Raw genomic sequence first — 16,299 nt, 5'->3', positions numbered from 1 at the left:
GGTGCGGCGATGACCAGCTGAGTCGCACGTTTCGGCAGCTCCCGGTGAAATGGACTTTTGGGCTCTTGATAGGAGCCCCAACGGCAATTTTGACGGCTAAAAACACTGTGCGGTAAACCAGAAGGGAATCCCCCCTGGATACGGATGGAAAAAGGAGGAGAAAGTGGCCGGGTTGCAGTGGATCCTTTAGAACAGCGGCAAGGAAGGCAAGCAAAAACCAAGATGGCGTCGGAAGGTGGCAGTTTAACATGGGGCCCTGAACAACAAGAGTTCTTGAAATGCTGTGTGAAAGAGATCAAAAAGGAAATGAAGAAAGAGCTGTTGGCCCCGATACTACAGGCGATCGAAGGGCTAAAGGAGGAACAAAAGACCCAGGAGCGGGAGCTTCGGGTCGTGAAGGCAAAGGCAGCCGAGAATGAGGACGACATACAGGGCCTGGTGGTGAAGACGGAGACGCAGGAGGCACATCAGAAACGATGTGTGGAAAGGTTGGAGGCACTGGAAAACAACGCAAGGAGGAACAACCTGAGGATTCTTGGTCTTCCTGAAGGTGTGGAGGGAGTGGACGTCGGGGCATATGTGAGCACGATGCTGCACTCGTTAATGGGAGCGGAGGCCCCGGCAGGTCCGTTGGAGGTGGAGGGAGCATACCGAGTGATGGCGCGAGGACCGAGAGCAGGAGAAATTCCCAGAGCCATAGTGGTGAGATTCCTCCGTTTTAAGGATAGAGAAATGGTCCTTAGATGGGCGAAGAAAACTCGGAGCAGTAAATGGGAGAACGCGGTGATCCGGGTTTATCAAGACTGGAGTGCGGAGGTGGCGAGAAGGAGGGCGAGCTTTAATCGGGCCAAGGCGGTGCTTCATAAAAAGAAGATAAAATTTGGAATGCTGCAACCGGCAAGACTGTGGGTCACATATCGAGGGAGGCACCACTACTTTGAGACGGCGGATGAAGTGTGGACTTTTATTGTGGAAGAAAAACTGGAATGAGCGGGTTATTAAAAAGAACGTTTGAACAAAATGGTGGGGCGAATGTGGGGGGCAAAGAGAGGGGTTAAAAAGGGGGGAAAGAGGAGTTTTATGTACTAATCCTGCGATGTGGTAACTTTTCTCTCTCCCACAGGTGGTGATGGGGGGAGGAGGGGAGGTGGAGGAGATGGGGCGTTGGCCATTGGGGGCGGGGCCCAGGGCGCTATGATAATCATGGCGGGAATAGAGAAGCAGGAAGGAGGGGGCGTCGCACGGTGCGAGCCGAGGTCACGGGGGGAAGCCGAGGTCGGCCAGAGTTTGCTGACTTCTGGGAGCAACATGGGGGGAGTAATTACGCTAACGTGGGATCTATCGGGGGGGGTGGGAGGGGGGAATTACTGGGTTGCTGCTGCTGGGGAGAGGGGGGAGCTGGTATGGGAGAGGATGGGCGGGGGTCACCGCCTGGGGGAGATACAGCTGCGTGGGAACCGGGTGAGGAGCTGGAAAAAGGGGATAGCTAATCGACAAGGGGGGGGGGGGTAGGAAGCCCCCCAACTCGGCTGATCACGTGGAACGTGAGAGGGCTGAACGGGCCGATAAAGAGGGCACGGGTACTCGCACACCTTAAGAAACTTAAGGCAGATGTGGTTATGTTACAGGAACCGCACCTGAAACTGATAGACCAGGTTAGGCTACGCAAAGGATGGGTGGGGCAGGTGTTCCATTCGGGGCTAGATGCGAAAAACAGGGGGGTGGCTATATTAGTGGGGAAGCGGGTAATGTTCGAGGCAAAGACTATAGTGGCGGATAACGGGGGCAGATACGTGATGGTGAGTGGCAAACTACAGGGGGAGACGGTGGTTTTGGTAAACTTATATGCCCCGAACTGGGATGATGCCAATTTTATGAGGCGGATGCTAGGACGCATTCCGGACCTAGAGATGGGAAAGCTGATAATGGGGGGAGATTTTAATACGGTGTTGGAACCAGGGCTGGATAGGTCGAAGTCCAGGACTGGAAGGAGGCCGGCAGCAGCCAAGGTACTTAAAGATTTTATGGAGCAGATGGGAGGTGTAGACCCGTGGAGATTTAGCAGACCTAGGAGTAAGGAGTTCTCGTTTTTCTCCTATGTCCATAAAGTCTACTCGCGAATAGACTTTTTTGTGCTGGGAAGGGCGTTGATCCCGAAGGTGAGGGGAACGGAGTATACGGCTATAGCCATTTCGGATCACGCTCCACACTGGGTGGACTTGGAGATAGGGGAGGAAACAGGAGGGCGCCCACCCTGGAGAATGGACATGGGACTAATGGCAGATGAGGGGGTGTGTCTAAGGGTGAGGGGGTGCATTGAAAAGTACTTGGAACTCAATGATAATGGGGAGGTCCAGGTGGGAGTGGTCTGGGAGGCGTTGAAGGCGGTGGTTAGAGGGGAGCTGATATCAATAAGGGCACATAAAGGGAAGCAGGAGAGTAAGGAACGGGAGCGGTTGCTGCAAGAACTTTTGAGGGTGGACAGACAATATGCGGAAGCACCGGAGGAGGGACTGTACAGGGAAAGGCAAAGGCTACATGTAGAATTTGACTTGCTGACTACGGGCACTGCAGAGGCACAATGGAGGAAGGCACAGGGTGTACAGTACGAATATGGGGAGAAGGCGAGCAGGTTGCTGGCACACCAATTGAGGAAAAGGGGAGCAGCGAGGGGAAATAGGGGGAGTGAGGGATGAGGAAGGAGAGATGGAGCGGGGAGCGTAGAGAGTGAATGGAGTGTTCAAGACATTTTATAAAAAATTATATGAAGCTCAACCCCCGGATGGGAGGGAGAGAATGATGGGCTTCTTGGATCGGCTGGAATTTCCCAAGGTGGAAGAGCAGGAAAGGGTGGGACTGGGAGCACAGATAGAGGTAGAAGAAGTGGTGAAAGGAATTAGGAGCATGCAGGCGGGAAAGGCCCCGGGACCGGATGGATTCCCAGTCGAATTCTATAGAAAATATGTGGACTTGCTCGCCCCGGCACTGACGAGGACCTTTAATGAGGCAAAGGAAAGGGGACAACTGCCCCCGACTATGTCTGAAGCAACGATATCGCTTCTCTTAAAGAAGGAAAAGGACCCGCTACAATGCGGGTCCTATAGACCTATTTCCCTCCTAAATGTAGATGCCAAGATCCTGGCCAAGGTAATGGCAATGAGAATAGAAGAATGTGTCCCGGGGGTGGTCCACGAGGACCAAACTGGGTTTGTGAAGGGGAGACAGCTGAACACGAATATACGGAGGTTGTTAGGGGTAATGATGATGGCCCCACCAGAGGGAGAAACGGAGATAGTAGTGGCGATGGATGCCGAGAAAGCATTTGATAGAGTGGAGTGGGATTATTTGTGGGAGGTGTTGAGGAGATTTGGTTTTGGAGAGGGGTATGTTAGATGGGTGCAGCTGTTGTATCGGGCCCCAGTGGCGAGCGTGGTCACGAATGGACAGGGATCTGCATATTTTCGGCTCCATAGAGGGACAAGGCAGGGATGCCCTCTGTCCCCATTATTGTTTGCACTGGCGATTGAGCCCCTGGCGATAGCGTTGAGGGGTTCCAAGAAGGGGAGGGGAGTACTTAGGGGAGGAGAAGAACACCGGGTATCTTTGTATGCGGACGCTTTGCTACTATACGTGGCAGACCCGGCGGAGGGGATGCCAGAAATAATGCGGATACTTGGGGAGTTTGGGGATTTTTCAGGGTATAAATTGAACATGGGGAAAAGTGAGTTGTTTGTGGTGCATCCAGGGGAGCGGAGTAGAGAAATAGAGGACCTACCGTTGAGGAAGGTAACAAGGGACTTTCGTTACCTGGGGATCCAGATAGCTAAGAATTGGGGCACATTGCATAGGTTAAATTTAACGTGGTTGGTGGAACAGATGGAGGAGGATTTCAAGAGATGGGATATGGTATCCCTGTCACTGGCAGGGAGGGTGCAGGCGGTTAAGATGGTGGTCCTCCCGAGATTCCTCTTTGTGTTTCAGTGCCTCCCGGTGGTGATCACGAAGGCTTTTTTTAAAAGGATTGAAAAGAGCATCATGGGTTTTGTGTGGGCCGGGAAGACCCCGAGAGTGAGGAAGGGATTCTTACAGCGTAGCAGGGATAGGGGGGGGCTGGCACTACCGAGCCTAAGTGAGTATTATTGGGCCGCTAATATTTCAATGGTGAGTAAGTGGATGGGAGAGGAGGAGGGAGCGGCGTGGAAGAGATTAGAGAGGGCGTCCTGTAGGGGGACTAGCCTACAGGCTATGGTGACAGCCCCATTGCCGTTCTCACCGAGGAACTACACCACAAGCCCGGTGGTGGTGGCTACACTGAAGATTTGGGGACAGTGGAGACGGCATAGGGGAAAGACTGGAGCCTTGGGGGGGTCCCCGATAAGAAACAACCATAGGTTTGCCCCGGGGGAATGGATGGGGGATATGGAATGTGGCAAAGAGCAGGAATAACGCAACTGAAAGATCTGTTTGTGGATGGGAAGTTCGCGAGTCTGGGAGCGCTGACCGAGAAATATGGGTTGCCCCAAGGGAATGCATTCAGGTATATGCAACTGAGGGCTTTTGCGAGGCAACAGGTGAGGGAATTCCCGCAGCTCCCGACACAAGAGGTGCAGGACAGAGTGATCTCAAAGACATGGGTGGGGGATGGTAAGGTGTCAGATATATATAGGGAAATGAGGGACGAAGGGGAGACTATGGTAGATGAACTAAAAGGGAAATGGGAAGAAGAGCTGGGGGAGGAGATCGAGGAGGGGCTGTGGGCAGATGCCCTAAGCAGGGTAAACTCGTCGTCCTCGTGTGCCAGGCTAAGCCTGATTCAGTTTAAGGTATTACACAGGGCACATATGACTGGAGCACGGCTCAGTAAATTTTTTGGGGTGGAGGATAGGTGTGCGAGGTGCTCGAGAAGCCCAGCGAATCATACCCATATGTTTTGGTCATGCCCGGCACTACAGGGGTTTTGGATGGGGGTGACAAAGCTGCTTTCAAAAGTAGTAGGAGTCCGGGTCGAACCAAGCTGGGGGTTGGCTATATTTGGGGTTGCACAAGAGCCGGGAGTGCAGGAGGCGAGAGAGGCCGATGTTTTGGCCTTTGCGTCCCTAGTAGCCCGGCGCAGGATATTGCTAATGTGGAAAGAAGCCAAGCCCCCGGGGGTGGAGACCTGGATAAATGACATGGCGGGGTTTATAAAGCTAGAGCGGATTAAGTTCGTTCTAAGGGGGTCGGCTCAAGGGTTCACCAGGCGGTGGCAACCGTTCGTCGAACACCTCGCAGAAAGATAGACGGAATGGAAAAAAGAAGGCGGCAGCAGCAGCCCAGGATCGGGGGGGGGGGGGGGGGAGGAACCAGAAGGACTCTCAGGGTTGTTAATATATACTGTATAATATGTATAGGTCGTTGCTACAGATAATTATATATTGGACTGTTAAATTATATTTTTGGAGAGTGTTACTTGTGACAAGGCAGTTGCCAATTAGGGCTAGTTTTCATTTTTGTTATTTATTATTTATTCATTTTTTGTTTATAAAATAGGTCATTGTTATTTGTGTTGTTATAATATTGTGTAAAGGATGCACAATGTACTGTGTTGGTTGACCAAAAATTTTCAATAAAATATTTAATAAAAAAAAAGAAATAAAACCACAAGACATAGGAGCAGAATTAGGCCATTCGGCCCATCAGGTATGCTCTGCCAATCAATCATGGCTGATATGTTTCTCATCCCCATCTCCTGCTTTCTCCCCATAACCCCTGATCCCCATATTAATCTCGAATCTATCTATCTCTGTCTTTAAGACACTCAGTGATTTGGCCTCCACTGCCTTCTGCGGCAAAGAGTTTCACAGATTCACCACCCTGGCTGGAGAAATTCCTCCTCATCTCTGTTTTAAAGGAATGTCCCTTCAGTCTGAGATTGTGCCCTCTGGTTCTAGTTTTTCCTACTAGTAAAAACATTCTCTCCACGTCCAAACGTCTCCACGTCCAATCTATCTTGGCCTCTCTCTCTCTCTCTCTCCTGTAGGTTTCAATAAGATCCAAGGTCCAGCCCCCCCCCCCCCCCCCCCCCACCACCACTCTGAACTCAATGAGTATAGAACCAGCATCCTCAAACACTCCTCATATGACGAGCTCTTCATTCCAGGGATCGTTCTTGTGAACCTTCTTGACCATTTCCAAGGCTAGCACATCCTTGGATACGGAGCCCAAAACTGCTCACGATACTCCAAATGGGGTCTGACCAGAGCCTTCTGCAGGCTCTGCTCTTGTGTTCTAGCCCTCTCAACGTGAATGCTAACATTGCATTTGCCTTCCTCCTGCTGCCTGAACCTGCATTTAACCTTATAGGACTCCTAACTTTGTGCTTCTGATTTCCTAAGCCTTTTCCCTTTTAAAAAAAAAAAAAAAAATAGTTTGCCTCCATTCTTCTCATAAAAGTGCATAACCTCACACTTTTCCATACAATCTGCCACTTCTTTGCCCACTCTCCTAGCCTACCCAAGTCCTTCTGCAGCCCCCTTGTTTCCTCAATACTACCTGTCCCTCTGCATATTTTGTATTATCTGCAAACTTAGCAACAGTGTCCTTGGTTCCTTCTGAATGTTTCACCCTTGCCAGTTGCATTCCATGTCCTGGACTCTGCTATTATTGAGAAAAGGGACAGATTTTCCTGTTTGCGTTTGTCTACTACTTTTCAGGACTGCAGAACTTTCACCCAATTCATTAGCTGTAGGGTAGCTTATAGCTTGTAAGCATCATGTTTCACTGCTTAATTTGTCTTCTGTAAATTCAAGTTGGCAGGATATTTGTCGTGTTCCCCTCCTGTAACATTTTGCAGTCATTCATTTGATTCTGTTTTACTGATAAATAATGAAGCAGGACCTGTGTTTATTTAAAAAAAAATTAATTTATGGTATGTGGGTGTCGTTAGCTCGGCCAGTATTTATTGCCCACCCCTAGTGCCCTTCAGAAGGTGGTGGTGAGCTACTTTCTTGAACCACTGTAGTCCCTGAGGTGCAGGTACAGTCTGCTGGTCGGGAGGGAGTTCCAGCATTTTGATCCAGTGACAGTGAAGGGACGGTGGTATATTTCCAAGTCTGGGTGGTGAGTGACTTGGAGGGGAACCTCCAAGTGCTGGGGTTTCTGGGTATCTGCTGCTCTTGTCCTTCTAGGTGGTTGTGGGTTTGGAAGGTGAAAACATATTGTTCCACAGACTTCAGCACTGATGAGAAACCTGGTAATGTATATGGCCAAAGGAAGGCACGTTCAAATGTATATCAAACATTTTGGGTTCTTTTTTTCAGGTGAATCCCTGCATGGCTACAGAATTTGTATTCAGGCTATATTGCTAGACAAACCTAAAATTGGGACAATGAATCTTGGAAAGGTAAGCACACTGTACAAAATATTACAGCTTGGTTTTATATTTTGTGATGTAAGTGTGTACAAGTGGCAGCTGATAGCTTGTACTTAAGATGCTTCTAAACGTGCAAAACCTTTTACTAACCTTGTGGGTGAGACGAGATGCTTCTAAACATGCAAAACCTTTTACTGATCTTGTGGGTGAGGCAATGTGTAACCGGTAACTGGGGGTACCAGTGGGCTGCTCCTCCCATTACTTTTCTCACCATTTCTTAACGGTCAGAATTGAAATTTTAACCATTTGATGCTAATAATCTAGACTATAGTCTTTTAGTCACCTGATGGCTCACTTTCCTTTGACACTTATCCAAGCTCTGCTCCCATTGGAGATGTGTTTTTTTTTGTCTACTTGAAAAGTCTCTGGACTGATAAACAGTCTGGCATAATCAGTTTTGAAGTATGTGCAATGAGACCAAGGCTGGCCACACTTTTGAGATAGAGGAAAGTAAAAATCTGGTTTGGGTTGAAATTAACTTTAAATATGCTATTCCCCTACAGAAATTGGCCCTATTTTATGCAGGGCAAAATGTTTTTTTTTCCTACTGTGACATCCTGCTACAGGTATAAAACATTCCTGGGCAAACAATAATGCTTAGCTTACAAGAATATCTTTCAGCGCAACAGTGCTGATTAAGTACACCATTGGTGCCGGGGCTGGAAACTTTGGGGGGGGGGCGGGGGGGGGAGGTTGTAAGCAGTCCATTAATGTTAGTTGGGCAGACCTCCGGTGGCGGCCATGGTGTGATTGGTCGCACACAGGGTAGCTCCTGCTCGAAGGCATAGAAAAGGCTTTCTTTACCTGGTTTTGGGTGTAATTTTGCTAAAAAGGTGTACTTGAAGGTCGGAGAATTAGTTTCCCCCAGGAGTGGTATGTCTGCTGGCTACCAAACCCAGCAGAAGACTGTGCGAGACCTGGCCAAAGAGTTGGAGGAAACCTGTGGCGCAGCAGCCGGTATAAGGATGGCCGAGGGGGAAGGGCTGGTGCAAGGTGGAAAGCCCCAGATGGAGCGATTGATGGCTTTCATTTAGGAGGAATTCCGCCAGCAGAGGAAGGAGATGCGGGAGGATCGCTCGAAGGCCATAGAAGGAGCTGTGACACCCCTGAAGAGCTCGATGGCATGGGTGGAGAAGTGCTTGGAGGTGCAGGGGTCACAAATCCAAGAGGTCGAAGGAGTGATCTCAGACCACAGCGATAGTGTTGTGGCACTGGAGGCGGAGGTGGGGCTTTTGGGAGACCTTTGCAAAAAGTTGGGGGCAAAAGTGGAGGAGCAGGAGAACACCTCAAAGTCAGAACCTGCGAATAGTGTGCCTGCCTGAAGGAGAGGAAGGTGTGAGTGCCACGAGGTACGTCTCGAAGATGCTGGCGGAGGGGGTGCTAGATAGGGCCCCTGAAGTAGACAGAGCGCACAGGTCCCTGAGGCAGAAGCCTAGAGCTGGGGAAATGCCACGGGCGGTGATCGTGAGACTCCAAAAATTCATGGAGAAATAGAAGATCTTGCATTGGGCCAGGGAGAAGCGCACCTGGTCAGGATATTGGAGCCGAGTTGGCAAAACAGCGCACAGGGTTCAACAAGAAGTCTTCCAACACCAGGTTAAAGTCCAACAGGTTTGTTTCAAATCACTAGCTTTCGGAGCACTGCTCCTTCCTCAGGTGAATGAAGAGGTGGGTCCCAGAAATATGTATATAGAAAATGCAAGACGATACTTTGAATGCGAGTCTTTGCAAGTAATTAAGTCTACAGGTCCAGACGGAGCAACTGGAGAGAGGGATAATCACAGGTCAAAGAGGTGTGAATTCTCTCAAGCCAGGACATTTGGTAGGATTTTGCAAGCCGAGGCCTGATGGTGGGGGGGGTGAATGTAATGCAACATGAATCCCAGGTCCCGGTTGAGGCCGCACTTGTGTGTGGAACCTGGCTATAAGTTTCTGCTCGGCGAATCTGCGTTGTCGCGCGTACTGAAGGCCGCCTTGGAAACCGCTTACCCGAAGATCAGAGGAAGCATTCCAAACAGACATTGCGCGACAATTGCCAGGCAGTAATGGGCCGGGGGGCGGGGGGGGCGTTGTACAAACTGTATAGTTGAATGTTGGGAAGGATGTTTCTCGGGGTGTTTATGTGCTGTAACCTTTTTTGACACATGTTTGTAACAAAATACTTTTTTTTTAAAAAGTCAGTTGGGCAAATTTAAGATGCAGGTAGGAGAATTGCTCCTTAAGCCAAGTGTAATTAAGCAATTTCATCTGCAGGATGTGATTTTTCGGAATTTTATTTGAGTATAGTGGTAAGGGATAGATTTGAGTGGGCGGTAAGGTATGGTTTAAGTGGGCTGGTGATGGGGAATCTTGGCTACTGCCTGCAGATGTTTTGTGTGCTCCCAATGGCTGAGGTTCTTTACTGTCAGAATGTATTCCATTTAACCCTTCCCTCACTAGCTCCAAAAAATGTATTTGATATTTAAAATTTATATTCTAAAAGGTTGCCTGCACACATTGACACAGGAGCAGAAGTAGGCCACTTGGCCCATTGGGTCTGCTCTGCCATTCAATTAGACCATGACTGATCTGATATCCTCAATTCCACTTACCCATCTTTATTCCCCATAGCCCTTGATTCCCTTACTGATGTAAAAATATGTCTATCTCCACCTTGAACAGAATGACCCAGCCTCTACAGCCCTCTTGAGCGAAAATTCTACAGATTCATTACCTTCAGAAGAAATTCCTCCTCTCTGTCTTAAATAGGTGACTGCTTAGTCTGAGACTACTCACTCCGGTCCTAGACTCTTCCACAAGGGGAAACAACCTCTCCGCATCTATCCTGTCAAGCCCCCTGAGAATCTTCTGTTTCAGTAAGGACTGCCTTTCATTCTTTTAAACACCGATGAGTACAGGCCCAGTCTACTCAACCTCTCAAAGTCCCTCCATACCTGGGATCAACCTGTGAACCTTCTGCCTCCAATGCCAGTATATCGTTCCTTGGATAAGGGGACCAAAACGTTCAGTATTCCAGGTGTGCCTAACTGGTGCCTGGTATAGTTTTAGCAAAACTTCCTTATTTTTATACTCCATTCCCTTTTAAATAAAGGCCAACATTCCATTTGCCTTCCCTATTATTTGCTGAACATGTTTGTTAGCATTTTGTGATTCATGCACAAGGATCCCTAAATCCCCAGTGCACAACTTTCTGCAGTCTTTCTCCATTTAAATACTATTCAGCTGTTTTTATTTTCCTAAGTGCATAACTTCACACATTTTCCTATGTTATATTCCATGCAAATGGCAAGTTCTGGTTAACCAGGCGAATTATTTTATCTGAATTATGTGACGTTACAATAATTCATGAAAAGGAATAAAATGTCCTGTTCGAGTTGGATTAATAGCATAGCAAATACTAGAGAAAGATGGAATACAAGTTTTTAAAGTGTAGATTAAACTGTTTGCTACACCAATGTGGCCGTTATCATTCTTCAGTGTAAATGAAAAAACGTTGGATAACAGAACTGCTGGGGTATTGTTCATACGATACTGACACTGCCAGGTTTTTATAAGCTTGTGACCCATTAGAATGATTTGTGTGGCTAGCCTTTGTTTCAGTTTATTTCACCTGGGCTGTACTTGTATACATTTTATAGTAGTAATAAGTGGCTAACTAAGGAAGTGGACAAATTTTAGAAACCAACAAAGAATGACAAAAAAAAGGAAGATATTGGAATGAGAAAGGGCTGGCCAGAGGTATAATGCCAGTGAGTATCAACTATTTAAAAGGCATAAGAACTGAGTGAGCATTGGTCCCTTAGAAGGAGAGGATCATAATTCAGGAGAAGAAACTGAGAAAACTATTAGAATGAAAGGCTGACAGACTTCCAGTGACGGCGGGCGGGAGGCAGCCGCACATTGGAGGGCTCCCGTTCGGGAACGGCATTTTTGGGGAGTAACGTCCGGTCCTAGGGCCAGCGACGGCAGTAAAAGTCGGGAGACAGCGCAAGGAGAAGAAGGATGTCGAAAAACACCAAAAAACGGCCGGGAAAAAAGCGGCTGACAGTCCATTGGAGAGTGGAAAGGTCACCGCGGGGTCAACAAAGAAAATGGAGGCTGGAGCACCAGGGGAGGCCGCAGTGCTTACGGCTGAAGAAATAACTAAGGTGATGGCTGCGGAATTCCAAACGCAGTTGGCGCAGATTGAGAAATGCATGGAGATGGTGAGGAAGGAGATGAGGGAGGTTTTGAATGTGCTGGTGGAGGAGGCGGTTTCCCCGGTGAAGACGGCGGTGGTGAGCGCAGTGGCGGAGGTGCGAGAGCAAGGGGAGGTGCTGAAGGAAGTGGAGGAGACGGTATTGCAGCACGGTGATCAACTTGCCTCGATGGGGAAGGAGATGCGGAAGGTGATGGACACGAACAAGAATCTGCGAGGAAAAATGGAAGATCTGGAAAACAGATCCAGGCGACAGAATTTGAGGGTCGTGGGGCTGCCCGAAGGAGTTGAAGGACCGAAGCTGACTGAGTATTTTGCCGCGATGCTGGCAAAACTATTGAGGGAGGACCCCTCCCGATATGAACTGGATCGGGCTCATCTGTCATGGAGGCCTGTACCAAAGGCGAGTGAGCCGCCAAGGGCAGTGACTCTGTGCTTCCGTAGGTACAGTGTGAAGGAGAAGGTCCTGAGCTGGGCCAAGCAGAAGTGAGTGGTGCAGTGGGCTGGAGCTGGCATACGTGTATTCCAGGACTTTACGGTGGAGCTGGCGAGGAGGCGGGCTGCCTTCAACCGGGTGAAGAGGGCACTGTACATTGGTAAGGTGCAGTGCGGCATTGTATATCCAGCGAAGCTGAGGGTGACTTTTAACCTCTGACTTTTATTTTGGAACGGCGGAAGCAGCGGAGGAGTTTGCGAAGGCAGAAGGACTGTGGCAGAACTGACAAATTGAGGAATGGTCATGTGCCGATGTAACCTCATGACTGTATTTTCTTCTTTTTTTGTATCACTGTGCGTGGGTGTAGAGGCTAAAGGAGCCAATGTTGCATATATTTGGACAAGGGAAGTGATGGGACTTTCACTCGAAAGGAGGGCTCTTTGGGGTGTAGGTGGATATGCGGGGTTTGAAAGCGGATCTTTGGGCTTTCCTAGGGCCGGGCAAGGGGGAAAGGGACCCGGGCGGGGGCTTCCATGCTGGCTGGTTTAAGCCGGCCAGTGAACGGGAGTGAGGTGGGGGAGGGGCTGCGACCATCGGAGCCTGGCAGAACAGGGTCCGAGTGGTCTAGCCGGGGTGGGAAGTTGGGGGGAGGGAACCGAGGTTGGGAGGAGGAGTTTTACAAGAGGCATTGGACGGGAGGAGCTGGAGACTTTGCCCGGGGTGGGGGGGGCGTGGAGCTGTGTAAGATTAAGGGTGACTGCGGGTAATCCCTGATTCCTTTTTGTCATTTGTTTATGTAAACAGGCGGGTTGAGGCTTGGGGGTTGGTGGGCGGATGGGATCGTTGTTATTATGGGGATTGACTTATCTTGTTGATTATTGTTTATTGTTGATGGGTGTAAATGTGGGAGAAAACGTGAAAAAGGAGAATTTTTTAAAAATTTAAAAAAAGAATGAAAGGCTGACCAATATCTTGGACCTGATGGCCTATTTCTTTTTTTTAAATAAATGTTTTTTATTGGGTTTTTGAACATGTATATACATCCAAACATACCAAATAAAATAATAAATAATTAAAAAAATACAATAACAAGGGGGGGGGGAGAGGGGGGGAGGGGGAGGTTGGAGACTGGGGAGGTAAATATACATTTGGGTACCGGAGAAACAATTACAGTGGGCAATACTCGAATGGGTTTGGTGTTGGTGTCGTCGCTTGCTTCTTCCGGACATTTCACACTGCCGTCTCACGTTCACCTCCGCTTCTGCCGTTCCTCCTGTCTTTATTCTCCTCGTTCGCTGCTCCTGGAGATGCCAAGTTCGTTATTGTATTCCGTGCCTGCCTTCTGGCTCTCATTTCCCTGCCTCCTCTTCTCTCTCTTTCCCCCCCCCAACCTCCCTGGTTCTCCTCTCTTGTTACTAGTCTCTTCCCTCCTGAGGCTCGCCTTTCTTTCATCTTGGGTTTAGCTGTCTCTTTCTTCCCCCCCCCCCCCCCCCAAGGTATAGATCTGGCTGGCCTGAAACCCCGAAGACCGCCACTTTCGGGCATGGCTTCACCCTCATCCCCACCACTTTGGACATTTCCTCGAAGAAGGCTGTCCAGTACCCAGCAAGTCTGGGGCAACACCAGAACATGTGGGCGTGGTTGGCCGGGCCTTCTTGGCACCGTTCATATCTATCCTCCACCTCCGGGAAGAACCTACTCTTACGTTTTCTTGTTAAGTGAGCTCTATGTACCACTTCTAGCTGCGTCAGGCTGAGCCTTGCGCACGTGGAGGTGGAGTTGACCCTATGCAGTGCTTCGCTCCAGAGTCCCCACCCTACCTCAATCCGCAGGTGGTCCTCCCATTTCTTTCTTGTTGCGTCCAGTACGGTGTCGGCCCTTTCTATCAGTCGGTCATACATGTCACTACAGTTTCCATTATCTAGTATGCTTGCGTCCAGTAGTTCTTCCAGTAATGTCTGGTGTGGCGGTTGTGGATACGTCCTTGTCTCCTTTCGTAGGGAGTGTTTGAGCTGTAGATATCTTAGCTCGTTCCCCCTGGCTAGCTGGAATTTCTCTGTCAGTTCGTCCAGTGTTGCGATCCTGCCATCCGTGTATAGGTCCCTGACTGTCCGTCTGTCCTGCCCTTTGAAAAAGGCCTTGGGGATTTACATCGGAATGGCTCTAAGTAGGAAGAGGTACCTGGGCAATACGTTCATTTTGATCGCATGGACTCTCACCGTGAGGGAGAGTTGGAGTGAGTTCCATCTTTGCAGGTCCTTTTTTACTTCCTCCGTCAGACTGGTGAGGTTCCATTTGTGGATCCCTTTCCAGTCATGGGCTATTTGGATCCCCAGGTAGCGGAATTTGTGTCGGGCTTGTTTAAACGGCAGTCCCTTTAGTGCTGCCCCCCCCCCTACTTCTGGGTGTACTGGGAAGAGCTTGCTTTTGCTCATGTTGAGTTTGTAGCCCGAGAAGGCGCCAAACTCTTTCAGGAGCGCGATGATTCCGTCCATGCTGCTCTGTGGGTCCAAAATGTAGAGGAGCAGGTGATCTGCATAGAGTGAGACTGTGTGCTCTCTGTCTCCCCTTTGGATCCCCCTCCAGCTTTTTGCTGCTCTGAGCGCGATTGCTAGTGGTTTGATCGTGAGAGCGAACAGCAGCGGGGACAGTGGGCATCCTTGTCTGGTGCCCCTGTGCAGCTGGAAGTATCGGGAGTTGGTATTGTTGGTCCATACGCTCGCCATGGGGGTGTTGTATAGGAGCTTTACCCAGGAGGTAAACCCTGTTCCAAGCCCGAACCGCTCCAGTACCTCTGAGGTATTTCCATTTGACTCTGTCGAAGGCCTTTTCTGCGTCTAGGGAGACTATCACCCCTGGTGTTCTCTCCCCGGAGGGGCTCATTGTCACGTTCAGCAGGCGCCTGATGTTCGAGGTAAGCTGTCTACCTTTGACAAAGCCTGTCTGGTCCTCTGCGACCGCCTCAGGTACACAGTCTTCAAGCCTTTTGGCTAGGATTTTGGCCAGTATTTTGGCATCCGCGTTCAGCAGTGAGATGGGTCTGTGTGACCCACATTCCGTTGGGTCTTTGTCTTTCTTGGGTATCAGTGAGATTGAGGCCTGTGCTAGCGTGGGTGGCAGTGTGCCCCTATCTAGCGAGTCTGTGAACATCTCCCACAGCTGCGGGGCCAGTGCTGTCGCAACTTTTCTGTAGAAGTCTGCCGGGAACCCATCTGGTCCCGGCGCCTTCCCCACCTGCATGGAGGTAATGCTGTCCATGATCTATCCCAGTGCTAGTGGTGCTTCCAAGCCCCGTTTTCTGCCCTCCCCCACGACTGGAATGTCCAGTCCATCAAGGAACCGTTTCATCCCGGACTCCCCCATTGGGGGCTCTGAGGTGTACAGCCCTTGGTAGAAGGCCTTGAAGGTTTTTTTGATCTTTTCTGGTTCTGTTTCTAACGTGCCTCTGGTATCCCTGATTTGTGCAATTTCTCTGGTGGCTGCCTGCTTTCTTAGCTGGTGTGCCAGCAGGCGGCTGGCTTTGTCTCAGTGTTCGTATAGGGCCCCACGTGCCTGGCGGAGTTGGTGCACTGCTTTTCTGGTGGAGAGCAGATCAATGTTCCTTTGTAGCTCTTTCCTCTCCGCCAGGAGCTCTACGGTCGGGGCCTCGGAGTTTTTAAGGTCTACCTCCAGTATGGAGTCGACCAGCTGCTGCCTCGCTGCCCTTTCCTCCCTACCTCTTCGCGCTTTGAAAGCGATGGTTTCCCCTCTTAGTACGGCCTTTAAGTGCTTCCCAGAACGTGGAGGGTGAGACCTCCTCATTCTGGTTGTTCTCTGTGTACTCTGCTATGGCCCGTGATATCCTTTCATCGAAGGCCTTGTCAGCTAGTAGGGCAACGTCCAACCTCCATGTGAGGCATTGGGCCCTGCCCGTCTCCAGCCTCCCATCTATGTATTGTGGAGTGTGGTCTGATATCACAATTGCGGAGTATTCCACTTTGTCTATCCCGGAAGCACCGTTTTCCCCACCACAAAGAAGTCAATTCTGGTGTATCCGTTGTGTACTGGGGAGAACTCCTTCTCCCCTGGGTGAGCAAACCTCCAGGGGTCCAACACTCCCATCTGCTCCGGAAAGTGACTGAGTTCCCTTGCCATGCTTGAGGTTTTCCCCGTTTTGGGGTTTGATCTGTCTGCCTTTGGGACCTGTACACAGTTGAAGTCTCCCCGCCATGATTATTCGATGCGTCGCTATGTCAGGGATTTCTGCCATGGTCT

At 49.8% G+C, this 16,299-nt stretch overlaps 1 protein-coding gene across 1 annotated transcript in view; it reads left to right on the top strand.

The window, feature by feature from the left end:
- tmem214 (transmembrane protein 214) overlaps positions 1-16,299 on the top strand; it is a 102,959-nt gene that overhangs the window by 35,420 nt on the left and 51,240 nt on the right. Inside the window, 1 exon segment of the mRNA XM_072498936.1 lies at positions 7,299-7,381. Within this exon segment, the coding sequence (XP_072355037.1) occupies positions 7,299-7,381 (83 nt within the window).

Source organism: Scyliorhinus torazame, chromosome 4 (genome assembly GCF_047496885.1).
Source record: "Scyliorhinus torazame isolate Kashiwa2021f chromosome 4, sScyTor2.1, whole genome shotgun sequence".
Lineage (NCBI taxonomy): Eukaryota > Metazoa > Chordata > Chondrichthyes > Carcharhiniformes > Scyliorhinidae > Scyliorhinus > Scyliorhinus torazame.
Note: the sequence above shows the minus strand (reverse complement) of the source record. Positions and strands in the feature narration are given on the sequence as shown.